General features: G+C 27.5%; 2 protein-coding genes across 4 annotated transcripts; both read left to right on the forward strand.

The window, feature by feature from the left end:
• The first annotated feature begins 3,364 nt into the window (after nt 1-3,364).
• LOC113548716 (cytidine deaminase-like) lies at nt 3,365-4,906 on the forward strand. 3 transcript variants are annotated; one of them, XM_026949748.1, is made up of 3 exons: nt 3,365-3,577; nt 4,047-4,107; nt 4,297-4,906. In XM_026949748.1, exons 2-3 carry the CDS (start codon nt 4,053-4,055, stop codon nt 4,698-4,700), a joined length of 459 nt encoding a protein of 152 aa, XP_026805549.1. In that variant the 5' UTR covers nt 3,365-3,577; nt 4,047-4,052; the 3' UTR covers nt 4,701-4,906. The 3 variants fall into 3 exon arrangements, with proteins under 3 accessions (XP_026805549.1, XP_026805551.1, XP_026805550.1); XM_026949750.1 differs by lacking the exon at nt 3,365-3,577 and adding an exon at nt 3,701-3,878; XM_026949749.1 differs by lacking the exon at nt 3,365-3,577 and adding an exon at nt 3,703-3,979.
• A 3,620-nt stretch (nt 4,907-8,526) lies between these two features.
• On the forward strand, nt 8,527-13,160 carry LOC113549052 (transcription elongation factor SPT5). Its single transcript, XM_026950198.1, has 14 exons — nt 8,527-8,725; nt 8,791-8,885; nt 8,950-9,007; nt 9,065-9,297; nt 9,612-9,749; nt 9,816-10,141; nt 10,226-10,347; nt 10,405-10,815; nt 10,871-11,124; nt 11,186-11,381; nt 11,449-11,580; nt 11,636-12,323; nt 12,390-12,551; nt 12,631-13,160. Exons 1-14 carry the CDS (start codon nt 8,666-8,668, stop codon nt 12,954-12,956), a joined length of 3,201 nt encoding a protein of 1,066 aa, XP_026805999.1. The 5' UTR covers nt 8,527-8,665; the 3' UTR covers nt 12,957-13,160.

The raw sequence follows: 13,160 nt of genomic DNA on the forward strand, positions 1-13,160 counted from the left end.
ATTTAATAATAGTTTACTAAAATTATTGTATTTTAATTTTTAAATTAAATTAATATTTTTTAAACAAATTGCAAACTCCATTAATTATATTCTATAGATACCAAAATATTAAAAATAAAAATAAGTTATATAACAATCTTTGTTTTTCCTAATTATTGTAAGCAGATAGTTTTGAAATTAGTTACTTAGTTATGTAAGTGTTTGATTTTTTTTTTTTGAGTGATAATGAGTTAAAAAATAAAATGTTGGTAAAACTTTTATAGAAAACATTTGTATTTTTTTTTACTGTATATATTTTAAATAGGATATAAACATTTCAGAATTGAAAGATTTTTGTTATCAACGGTTCAAGAAAAATTTAGTGTTTCCAATAATAACTGAACTTATAGTAACTCAATTATCCAAAATAGTTCATCGACAAAACAAAATATGTGATTATTACTATTATAAAATCCTAGTAGTTATCTTTTTATATTTTTTTGGCTTACTAAAACATTGTTAGCTTCTTAAGTTGATATTAATTAATCTTTTAAATTATAAAAGTTCTATAATTAAAATAATTGATTGAAAGGTTAAATTCCATTTTATAACACTCAAATTGTTAATTGTGAAATTGGTGTCACTTTTATTTAATGCACAATTTGTTTACATTAAAATATTAATATTTAAACTTATAAATTTAATTTAATATTAAACTTTATAATATTATAGTCCAAGACAGTGGTACAACTAGGGCTTATATTGTAGTGAGGGGCTAAAAGTACCATGACAACACAGACCTACAGGGGCTAAGCCCCCACACCCCCATATCCACGGTTAGGTATAATTTTAATTTTAATTTTTAATACACCTTTTCTATCTTGTACAGTACATTTCTTAAATGGCTTTATTATTTATCGAGTTAACAAGATCTCTCTCGATATTCAAAACTGCCCCTATATATATTAAGCCCCTCCTCCTAATTGCACCTATAGTCCAAAATTATTTTTAATCATTGTCTTCTTTTCAACAACCATTTTTTTTTTAGTCCTGATCTTCTATTTGTTCTAAGTAAAAAAAAAACCCTTTTGTGATATACATATTTTTTATTTTTTATACAGTTAACATATTTAGTGAATACTTTATTAACTAAATATGTCAAATCAGATAAACCACATAGACTACTATGGGTTATAGGCAGGTTAGCCTAGCAAATTAGAGATCACTATTATGAAGCCTCAATTTACTAGGAGTGTATTAAAAAGTCACACGCGAACTACTTAATATAGTAATAGTATAATTGCTGCTTATTTCAAACAAATTGGTCAGATATGTTTTTTTTTTCGGAATAAGTGAAATCAAGTAAAATATCCTGTTGTAACTATGTCAGTAGCGTATTTAGGAATTTATTATGGGGAGGGTTGAGAAAATTTTCATAATATAGATACGTGGGTGCTTTGCTCCCCACACCCCCCAAATAATCTTTATTAAATAAATTTACTATATTTTTATATAGAAATTCAATTTTTTACAATAAATTAACATAAATCCATTTTGATGTTAATTATTTATTTTTAATCATATAAAACAACAGCTATATTACAAAATCCAATGTTCTAGGACTTAATACCATTTCATTGATTATTGTTCGTAAGTGTTATGAGCATCTTAAAATGTAAAAACGAATTACAATTTTTAAATACCTTTAAATTATGACGATGATTATCTCACTTGATAGTTCAAATATGAAATATTTGTACAATCTTCAAAAGTTATTTTTAAAAAATAAAAATTGATAATGATTATTTAGAAATATCAATATGTAGGTAGGTACAATGTACATAATAAAAAGTATTGAGTTAGAATGCGACTTAAAATAATTCTAGGTTTGGTTCGGTAAGTTCGGTTGGTTCGATTTAAAAAACCAGGGTACGACCCATCACTATTTAATAACTCAAATTATGTTAATCTTGAGTATAACATTTATAAAAAAAAAAAACGTAAAAAAATATTAAAAAAACTAACAAAAAATAAATAATTATAAATGATTTTATATACATTTTAATGAATTGTAAATACAGACATTTTAGAGCCATGCGTGGTTAATAAATCAAAATGACTTAAAAAAAACCGGTCTATCCGAATTTGATATCAAAAACACTGGTTGCTATTAAAAAGAAAATGCAATTTATATTGCGCATGCACGTACCGAGAGGGTTAAAAATTTGTTAAAATTATCAGAAAATGTGTATTTATGTACCACTAGTTTATAAAAAAAAATTCGATTCATTCCAATATAATCCGGCCGAGAAATTCAGTGTTCCCTAAATTGGTGATCACGTTGTATATATATATTAGACGTTTAGATACATATTTATATGGAGCCAGAGGGGGAGGGGGTCCGGACCCCATGGACCCCCCCAGTAAATAACTATGTCGAGTTATGTTTCAAATTAGATTTTTAATATTTTAATGATTTTATAAATTGTTAATTTTATAGCAATTAATTAACATATACGCTCGACAATACGAAAAAATACAATATTTTTTTTATATATATATTATTTTCAATTTAATTTTTTTTAATAAAAAAAATCAAAACAATACGTTTAAATAAATTTAAAAAATAGGCCTTTGAAAAAAGAAAAAAGTTCATATATATATATATATAGACCAACATGATACACGAGATGGGTGGATACTAGATGCCAAAATGGGTGCAAATGTGCTATATATATTTATATAATTATAAAGGAAGTATAGTACGTTCTCTCTCAATTCAAATTTCAAGCACTGATTCGGCATTTGGAGGTATACTTATTTATGTATTAATTGAATCGCTGACGAAAATTCCGAAAATACAAAATATTTTATATACCTAATTAATATTTATTTTAAAAATTTAAAAAAGTTGTACACGTATTACTACTATATTTTCGTATAACTAACAAAAATATAACGGAAATCCAGTATAGTAGTATAGTTAGGTACCTATAATAATACATAATTACATACATTTTTATTTATTTATCCAAATTCCGTTTCTGAAAATATCCCGAAATGAGTCGCATAATTAAGTTGCCACTGACTGCGTTGCGATCGCTAAGTTTTATATTTTAACCGAATGCTTTAAATTTAAAACATTTATTTCAATTCACGTAATAAGAGATTTATTGATATTTTTAAGTTTTTTATGAAATAATGTTTGAACATGGATCGATTATAAATTATAAATTGTATAGTTTGTAAAATTATGTAACGTGATATGAGTAGATGGAATGTATATGACGTACCCTCTACTAGAATGTATTATTAGTAGCCTATACTGCCCCTTAAAAATATGTGCACTTAATTCTTATCATTGATCAATTATCATACTTCTTGCTATTATAATATAGTTATTCCACAGACTTCTACATTATAATTCATTCTTATACAAATACAATAAATGATTTCTGTGGTATTCGTGTCACGGGGCATGTAAATAGCTACATATTTGTGAAATAGGCAACTGTGTTTATTATTTTATCATGATGTGACGACGTGTTAAGCATAAATATTACATTAATACATCCACATGATCTACTTTGATACAAAGGTAATAGTATGATAGTATTTATAGTCATTTAGTAGGTACCCAACTATACTGATATTTTTATCAAAGCACTCTAAATTGTAATTACTAAATTAGAACATTAAAATCTAAATTCTATGTAGTATGTATAATGTATATCATAGTATGTATTCAAACTAATCTATTAACTATTTAAATAAATTAACATAATATCGACAATAGAACTATCTAAGGTTTTGCAATTATTATCACTAACTTGTAATTTATTGTAATTGTTAATTATCTTTACTGAAAATACTTATGTATTGAGGAGCAGTATATTTGTGTAAGCAATATTTTTATAAATATAGGTACCTACTAAATAGGTAGTTTACATTTACTGTTTAAACATTAACCTGTCCTGTTGTAACTTATTCACTTTTATAGGTATTAAAAACAGAGAATTAGGTTTTTAGATTTATTTATGAATTAACACCTATTAATATTTTTTCAGTATTAAATGGATTCTGCTTTTGCTGAAAATACAAATAGACTTAAGCCACTCAATGAATTAAGTAAATATATAATTATTTTTTTTTATCTTTTAGTTTATCCTGAATTTTTTTAAAAATGAAATTAATGAATAATGGTTATTTGAAATATTTTTAACATTAATTAAATAGATTATTGTTAAAAATCTATGTTTAAATATTATTTGAAAATTTTTTAAATTTGTTTTGATATTTAGCTACTTTGTTTTATAGATAGTGAAGATCGACTTTTAATATCGATGTGCACTTTGGCTAGGGAGAAAGCATACGTTCCATACAGCAACTTCAAAATTGGTGCTGCCTTACGATGTGATGATGGTACCATATTCTCAGGCTGTAATGTAGAAAATGCTTCGTATGGGCTTGCAATATGTGCTGAACGTACAGCTATCGTAAAAGCTGTAAGTGAAGGAAAAACTAAATTCACTACAATTGCGATTGCTGGATTGAATAAAAATCAATTTGTTCCTCCTTGTGGTGCTTGCAGACAAGTATTAAGTGAATTTAATAATCCTAATAATGACATGATTGTTTATTTATATAAACCGGAGGGTACTAATGTTATTATGACAAGTGTTTCTGAGTTACTTCCATTGGATTTTAAATTTAATTTTTAATACCATTGAATATGTTTGTTTATCAAGTAAAAATAAATTATCTACTAACTTATATAAAATTTTACCTATTATAAGTTAGTTTTAACAAATTTACTTATGAATTTTTGGAGATAAATTATAATGTAATAACTATTTATGTTTTATACTTATTACTTTGATTTACTAGTAAAACATTAGTCTTTTTAAAAATTTAAATAATTATATAATTACAGGTTTTAAATTTTTTTCTTTTTGTATATACCTATATATAAAATATATAATATCATTGTTTACATGTATAGTTAATTGTTATAATACATTTTATTATACTATTATAATAAAAGTAAAATAACCCAATTTTTGAAAATTGTATAATTTCATTGAAACTTTTCAATGGTTTTAATTTTTTTTTTCTTGAATAGAGCTATAGAATGAATAAATGTGTTTTAATCAAAAATAAAATTATGGTATAATTTATATCCTTAAAATATTCATTTAAATTATTAGGATCTTTGAAATTTTAGCAGTTCATTAGTTCTCTTTCAAAAGAAAAAAAGAAATGTTTAATACAATTTTTTAAGTTTTAAATATAATTTGTACAAATAAATATTTTTTCACCCGTATAATTGTTCTGTAGTTTTTAGAATTGTTACTCTTGTTTTTTTCTTATATATTTTACATTATGGTTTGTAAAAAGGTTTATAATTATGTAAATATTTGAAAAATACCAAATAACAATAGTTGCTACCTTGTCAGTTATATAAAACAGGCATGATGGTAGTTGAGAGATCAACTCAATGGCGTGCCGAAGTAGGCTTTTTTGAGGAAACTGCCTTGACTAAAATAGGTGGGTGGTTAGTTGGACAATATGCAATAAAACATTTTTAATAATAAAATGAATACTGTTAAGTAGTTATATAGTAGTTTGCTTCAGGTTAACAAATTATTCAGCACGTTATTGGAACTTAAATAGGTAATAAATAGTAAAAATTTTACCTCCATTCAGGTTAGGCATGGAAAGCATATTTCAAACCCTAAGCAATATATTTAAACAATTACCCACTATCCCTCTTCAACGTCATATATATAATTTAAAACTAACTGGATATAAGTTATCAACAATTTACTATAAAAAAAATACTATGATAATTAATTTTAAGGGCTAAGCAATTGCATTGTTCACCACGCCTCTGCCTCCATCGACTCTTTCTAATAAAAGTTGAATTCTGAAATTTTATCACTTACTAACCATTCAATATTCATATAACTATATAGCTATATAGATTTTTATATTAGTATTACTAATTAATGTTTATATTTAAAACTTTCAATTAAATTATTGATGACAATTTTAACTAAGTACCTATAATATAACTACATATAAATTATTTTTATTGTTATTTGTTTTTAAGTATTAGAATTTTATCAAATTCATGATTAAAGTGAAAAAATGGAGACGAGCGTGCTTAATCACTTCATTTATTAAATAGGTATTATTAATTTATACATTCAATATTCTCAGTTCTCACCAGTTATTAACTGGCAATTACACATTAGACATTACTTGCGATTACATTGGTAAGTAAATTAATTATTTATTTATGTAAAAGTCAATATCGCATCCAGAGACAAAAGTATGATATAGTTAAACAACTTATTAAGTATTAATAATTTTAGCCTTTAGGAAACAGGTTATTTATATGCCCAGATAAGCTTAGACATATAACATTTGATTAACTCAATTATACTCTAAAACTATTAATTTCAATTAATTCTTATACCTACATAATTAAAAAAAAAATGCTACATACCTATGACACATTATTCATGAAATTTAAGATTTACGTAGACATATTATATTATAGATTTTATAAAAGGCAATGAATTTTTAGTTTATTTAAAAGAATGTATAGGTATTATCACATTAATTAAATACTAATAACATAATAATAGCAATATTTTCGAAAAAATTATACCAATTTACCGTAATACTATAAGTAAAATAAACAAATTTAATAGTTATATTAACAAAACTATTATGAAATATACTTGGTGATAAATGTCAGCAGAGTCTCCACTTAAAATTATTTTTTATGTTTTATCTGCCTTCCTACCTTTGTTATGTTTAAGAATTTACAAATTAAATTAATCAATTTTTTATTTATATGCAATATTTTGCAACATTATTTATTATAATATATTTGTTGTCTTAATCAGATTAGACGTTAAGTTTTGGAATTGCAATTGACTGTATTTTTCAACTTCTAATTTTTACTTATATTATTACTAATTTATTTTAATATGTAATTTTTCAGTTTTTGGCGTTTGATTTTCCTCATAATTTCTCTTTAGCTGATGAATTACAGATTCATATGTTTATTATTAAATATAATGTTGCCCTCGAAGATTGATGATTTTCATAGATGATAGATCCATAGGCTATATACTGTATTATTATATTGTAATTATAGGCGCAAATAGCTTTTGAGATTTGGAGGGGGGGCTGAAGCCCTAGCTACTGAATGAAGCATTGAAGCATTTATACAGGTAATTAACACCTAAAAAATTTTTTAGTACAACATATAGGTATATCGTATACTGCTTACTTAATTACAATATTGATAGAAAATAAAATTTACTAAACATTTTTTTTAAATGTGCTATTTCATCTAGTTATAATAGTTGTCAAAATTATATTTATAAAATATAATATTATTAACTGATAAACCTATTAGTTATTATAGTATAGCCCGTATAATAGGCGTATAAAATATGACATATAATAGCCAAATGGTATATCAATATGAGCTGCAACAATAGACTCCGTAATAAGAATGTTTATTATTCTTAGTTCTTGGTAGATATTATGGTTTATGGCTACAAGTTTACAATGTACAATAATAATAAAAACAATACCACGATAAATAAAATTTGTTCATTTACGAATTACATAATCTTAAAAATACAAACACGAATTTTGCATCATAAACTATAATAATACTGATAAAGCTTAAAAAAAATTAGGAAATGTTTGGGGGCTTAGCCCCTAAAGCCCTCCCCCCTATTTGCGCCTATGATTGTAATATTATTATTAGCCAGACATTATTTCATTAGGTGCAATAACGTAATAAATAATAATAAAATACATTCTAATTTACTTTTATTTAATTATATACTAATCCCTCTCGGCCATCACCACTTCATAGCTATTGTTATTACTCTTATTATATTGTTACTGACGCACTCAGCACCACGAATTAAAATATTTTAATTCGTGCTCAGCACTGATAAAAATGTACAGCTTATTTTATACTTATTTTTTCGATAATAGCCTATAGATAATATAGCTATATAGGTACTTACATTTTCAACGTGCAGTTTTCCAGTTAAAATAAATTGATTAGAATTCAAAACTTCTTCGGTTTCAATAAAATTTCTAGTATTTGGAGTACATATTCATAATCAGTTTTTGGCGGCAAAATCTATCCTATTTTCGCGGATATTTAATAATGACATACAGCGCTCCCAGTGTTATCTAACTTTCCCAATAGTAATTGGTAATATTCTAGTAGAATATATTATTAGTCTTATTATATATTAGAATATATTATTATAAAATAGTAGGTATATACTTTAGATCATATACTTTTATATAATCTAAGGTATATACTAATAACCATGAAGACTAAAATTGTCTAGTCTTCATGCTATAAACATATGTCCTATGCAGTCTGTGCTATATACATCACGACATTTATTTATATAACATCTTTGATATTTTGATAAAATATAATTTTATTATTGATAAAAAAATACAAATATGTTTATAGTGTTAGTACATTTATAATGTGTTTTGCAATTGAGCAACAAGCAAACAACCTAAAATCTTAATGAGTATAAAAGTTTTGTCGTGCCCTTTTGTTTTTTTGTGATTAATTTATATTTTTAAAATTTTGGTTTAAAGTTAATTAGTAATAACATTAAAAATGTCGGATTACGACAGCGATCAAGGGAGTGATCATGGAGGCAGTGGGAGTGAACCGGAGGTAATATTCCTTAACAGTAGTAAGAAATAGAATTCATCTAAAATTGTACTTGCTTTATTTTTTAGGAGGATTCAAATCCACGATATCGTAAACGGGTATTAAGTCGTAGTGCAAGTAGAAGCCATTCTCCAAGTGGATCTGAAGCAGAGGAAAATAACCAGTAATAACTAGAGTTTTATAATAAGCACAGACAATACTAAATGAAAATTTGATTATTATTACAGCGAAGAAGAAGTAGCTGATGAACAAGAACCAGAAGGCGAGGATTTAAATTCAGAAGATGTATGTTTTAATGTAATTGTTATTAAAAAACTTTAAAACATTATGTTGCTTTGTTAGGAATATGATGAAGAAGAAGATGAAGAAGATGACCGTCCGGGCAAGAAAAAAAAGAAAAACGAACGTTTCGGCGGCTTTATTATTGACGAAGCTGATGTAGATGATGAAGTAGAAGAAGACGACGATTGGGAAGATGGAGCTGGCGAATATGGTATCGTTGCTAACGAGGTTGATGAATTAGGACCAACTGCAAGAGAAATTGAAGGACGCAGACGTGGAACTAATCTTTGGGAGTAAGATATAGCATATAATTGTGTATATTTTAGGTTTAAAATATATCCAACCACTCTTTTTCCCTATTTTGAACCGACAGCAATGAAAGTTCTATGTTAATATTACTAAATTCATTGCTACCTTTGTTTATCAAATATCTGGCCACTCAGTGGTAAAAACAAAACTGCATTCCTTGGGTGATATCCTAATATGTTTAAACAGATTTATTGTTGATTCATGTTTCCTATGAGTGAGACAGAGTGTAAGCACTCTAGCTCAAGATACTTGTGCATAATATTTTAAAAATAAATTGTCATTCTAATAAATTTTTTAGCACTCAAAATGAAGACGAAATAGAAGAATATTTGCGTAAAAAATATGCTGATGCTTCAGCTACAATAAAACATTTTGGAGATGCCGGAGAAGAATTAGCTGATGAAATTACACAACAAACTCTTTTACCTGGTGTAAAGTAATATTTATATCATATAATATATCATATATTAAAAATACATTAAATTTAAACTTTTGATAAAAGGGATCCAAATTTATGGATGATAAAATGTCGTATTGGCGATGAAAAAAATACTGCTTTACTGTTGATGAGAAAATATATTGCATACCAGTTTACTGAAGATCCATTGAAAATCAAATCAATTGTTTCCCCTGAAGGCGTTAAGGGATACATATACATTGAATCTTACAAACAAACCCATGTAAAATCAGCCATTGAAAACGTTAGCAGTCTTAAAATGGGATTTTGGAAACAACAAATGGTTCCTATAAAAGAAATGACGGATGTTTTAAAAGTTGTCAAAGTGCAAACAGGCTTGAGATCTAAACAATGGGTTAGATTAAAAAGAGGTTAGCTTAAAAAAATTATTTTATTAGTAATAATTGTTTATGTAATAACGTGCTTATCTATATGCTATTATTTTGTTTTCACAGGTTTGTACAAAGATGACATTGCTCAGGTCGATTATGTGGACTTGGCACAAAATCACGTACATTTGAAACTATTACCAAGGATTGATTATACTAGACCACGTGGTGCTCTCAGAGCTTCGATGGTAATCACTTTAAAATTTTAAAATTTAAAATTTGTATTTTATAATATTTATTATTAGGATCCAGAAGCTTTGAAAAGAAAGAAAAAAAGGCGTCCTGCAGCTAAACCTTTTGATCCAGAAGCTATTAGAGCTATTGGTGGTGAAGTTACCAGCGATGGTGACTTTTTAATATTTGAAGGAAATCGCTACAGCCGTAAAGGATTTTTATACAAAAACTTCTACATGAATGCAATAACAGCTGATGGAGTCAAACCTACACTATCAGAACTTGAAAAATTTGAAGAAGCTCCTGAAGGCATAGATATAGAATTACCAGTGTCAAATAAAGATAATTCAGCAAATAGTCAATCTTTAAGTTCTGGTGATAATGTGGAAGTATGTACTGGAGAGTTGATAAATTTACAAGGAAAAGTGTTATCTATTGATGGAGATATGGTCACTATTATGCCAAAACACGATGATCTCAAAGTAAGTTGATACTTTGCAATGTTTATTCAGACTAAATATTGTATCATTCTTTTAGATGCCACTGGAATTTATGGCAAATGAATTGCGCAAATTTTTTAAACAAGGTGACCATGTAAGAGTAGTTGGAGGACGTTATGAGGGTGATACAGGACTCATTGTTCGTGTAGAACAAAATCGAATTGTGTTATTTTCTGATGTCACCATGCACGAACTTGAAGTTTTACCTCGTGATTTACAATTGTGTTCAGACATGGCTTCTGGAGTTGATTCACTTGGTCAATTCCAATGGGGAGATCTTGTACAATTAGAGTGAATATTTAAATCATTAATCAGAATTGGCATAATTTATATGTTTATTTTTTCTTTTTAGTCCACAAAATGTTGGAGTGATAGTGAGAATTGAGCGTGAAAAAATGCATATTTTAAATATGGCAGGAAAATTGGTTGAAGCTAAACCACAATCTTTAAATAAAAAAAAAGAACATAGAAATACAATTGGAGTTGATGCTTTGGGAAGTTCAATACAAAGAAAAGATATTGTCAAAGTTATTGATGGTCCACATACGGTAATTTAAATCAATATTATATAATTTATGTTTACAACCATATTAATAATTTATTTCCATGATATAGGGGATGCATGGTGAAATAAAACATCTGTATCGCCATCATGCCTTTTTGTACTCCCGTTTAATGACAGATAATGGAGGAATTTTTGTTTGTCGTTTACGTCACATTGCCCTAGCTGGAAATTCAACTAATAAAGTAATATAGAAACTAATATTTTTAATTAATTACTCATTAAACTTTAAAATTTTAGCAAGCCATAACTGCACCTCAAAATGGTTTTGCTTCTCCTCAAATTACATCTCCTCGTCATACACCAGGCAGTCCATTTGGTGCTGGTGGTGGTGGTGGAGGAGGAAGTGGTGGTCGTAGTGGAGGAGGATCAGGAGGTAGATTTGGAGGTGTTCGAAGAGATAGAGATTTAATTGGTCAAACAATTAGAATTACGGGTGGCCCTTACAAAGGTGCTGTTGGTATTGTAAAAGATGCAACAGAGTGTACAGCTAGAGTTGAGCTTCATTCTTCTTGTCAAACAATATCGGTGGATCGAAGAAACATAACAATTGTTGGACAACAATCTAAGGATGGAAGATTAACATCATCATACTCTAGAACACCAGCTAATGTTATGATGACTCCTGGATATCGTGAAGGTGGTAAAACTCCTGTGCAAGGTTCAATGACACCCAATTATGAAGTTGGTAATCGTACACCACATTTTGGAAGTATGACTCCATCACATGATGGTTCTAAAACACCTACTCAAGCTTGGGACCCAGCTTCTGGGTATACTCCTGCCCGAGTAACTGACGGTGAATTAGAATATCCAATGGACCCTGGCACTCCTTATGCACAAACTCCAAATACATTATATGGTTCTTCAGATAATTCTTACTCACCATATCAAGCAATATCTCCATCAGGAGGTGGTGGATATAACAGTAAGTTGTCAAAATATAATTGTAATCTTAACACATTTTTACAATACTTTATTTTTCTTATAACAGGTAGTAATTCATACGTAAATACTCCGAGCCCAATCAATACATCTAGCCCTCGTAGTATCCAGTATCACCCAGCTCCATCACCATCAGGTTCTTATGCAAGTTTAATGACCCCATCATCAGTGTCATCCCCAGGGTTAGCAGCTCCTTCATTAACGTCATTTGGTAACAAAAATTAAAAATTCAAATATTTAAAATTTTCTTATAATTGTTATTTATAAATAACTCAAATGTTTAATAACAGGTTTACCACCAGGATGGCAGACAACAGATATTTTTGTTCGTATTGCCGATTCAGATCTAGCAGGACAAACTGGTATTATAAGGGATGTTAGTGAAGCAACATGTAGTGTTTATTTGCCTGAAGAAGAACGTGTAGTCACTATTGAAAATGATAATTTGGAACCAATTATACCGAAACCCAATGATTATGTAAAAGTTCTATTTGGTTCTTATAGAGACAGAACTGGCAAAATGGTGGCAATTGAAGGTAGTGAAGGTGTTGTAGTAATGCCAGATGAAAAAAACCCCATACTTATACCGCTGTTGCATTTGTGCAGAGCAAATTAGTTTATTAAGATTGGTAACATATATATTTTTTTTTATAACTAATGTGTGGCTATTAGTACTATATTAGATTACTTGAATATTGAGTACTTATAATAATAAGTTGTGAATTATTTTACTTAAAAAAAAGGCAACCTATTGAATATATATATTTTTAATTTTTAATCATTGATATTATGGACTATAAGAATTTTGATAATTATTATT

This window comes from Rhopalosiphum maidis, chromosome 4 (genome assembly GCF_003676215.2).
Source record: "Rhopalosiphum maidis isolate BTI-1 chromosome 4, ASM367621v3, whole genome shotgun sequence".
Taxonomy (NCBI): Eukaryota; Metazoa; Arthropoda; class Insecta; order Hemiptera; family Aphididae; genus Rhopalosiphum; species Rhopalosiphum maidis.

Excerpts from the sequence above, each read along its gene's own strand:
- LOC113548716 (XM_026949748.1), top strand. The coding sequence starts at position 4,053 with ATGGATTCTGCTTTTGCTGAAAATACAAATAGACTTAAGCCACTCAAT. Across the intron at positions 4,108-4,296 it reads TAAGCCACTCAATGAATTAA|ATAGTGAAGATCGACTTTTA; the intron begins GTAAATATATAA and ends TTTGTTTTATAG.
- LOC113549052 (XM_026950198.1), top strand. The coding sequence starts at position 8,666 with ATGTCGGATTACGACAGCGATCAAGGGAGTGATCATGGAGGCAGTGGG. Across the intron at positions 11,382-11,448 it reads TTATTGATGGTCCACATACG|GGGATGCATGGTGAAATAAA; the intron begins GTAATTTAAATC and ends TCCATGATATAG. Across the intron at positions 12,552-12,630 it reads TCCTTCATTAACGTCATTTG|GTTTACCACCAGGATGGCAG; the intron begins GTAACAAAAATT and ends GTTTAATAACAG.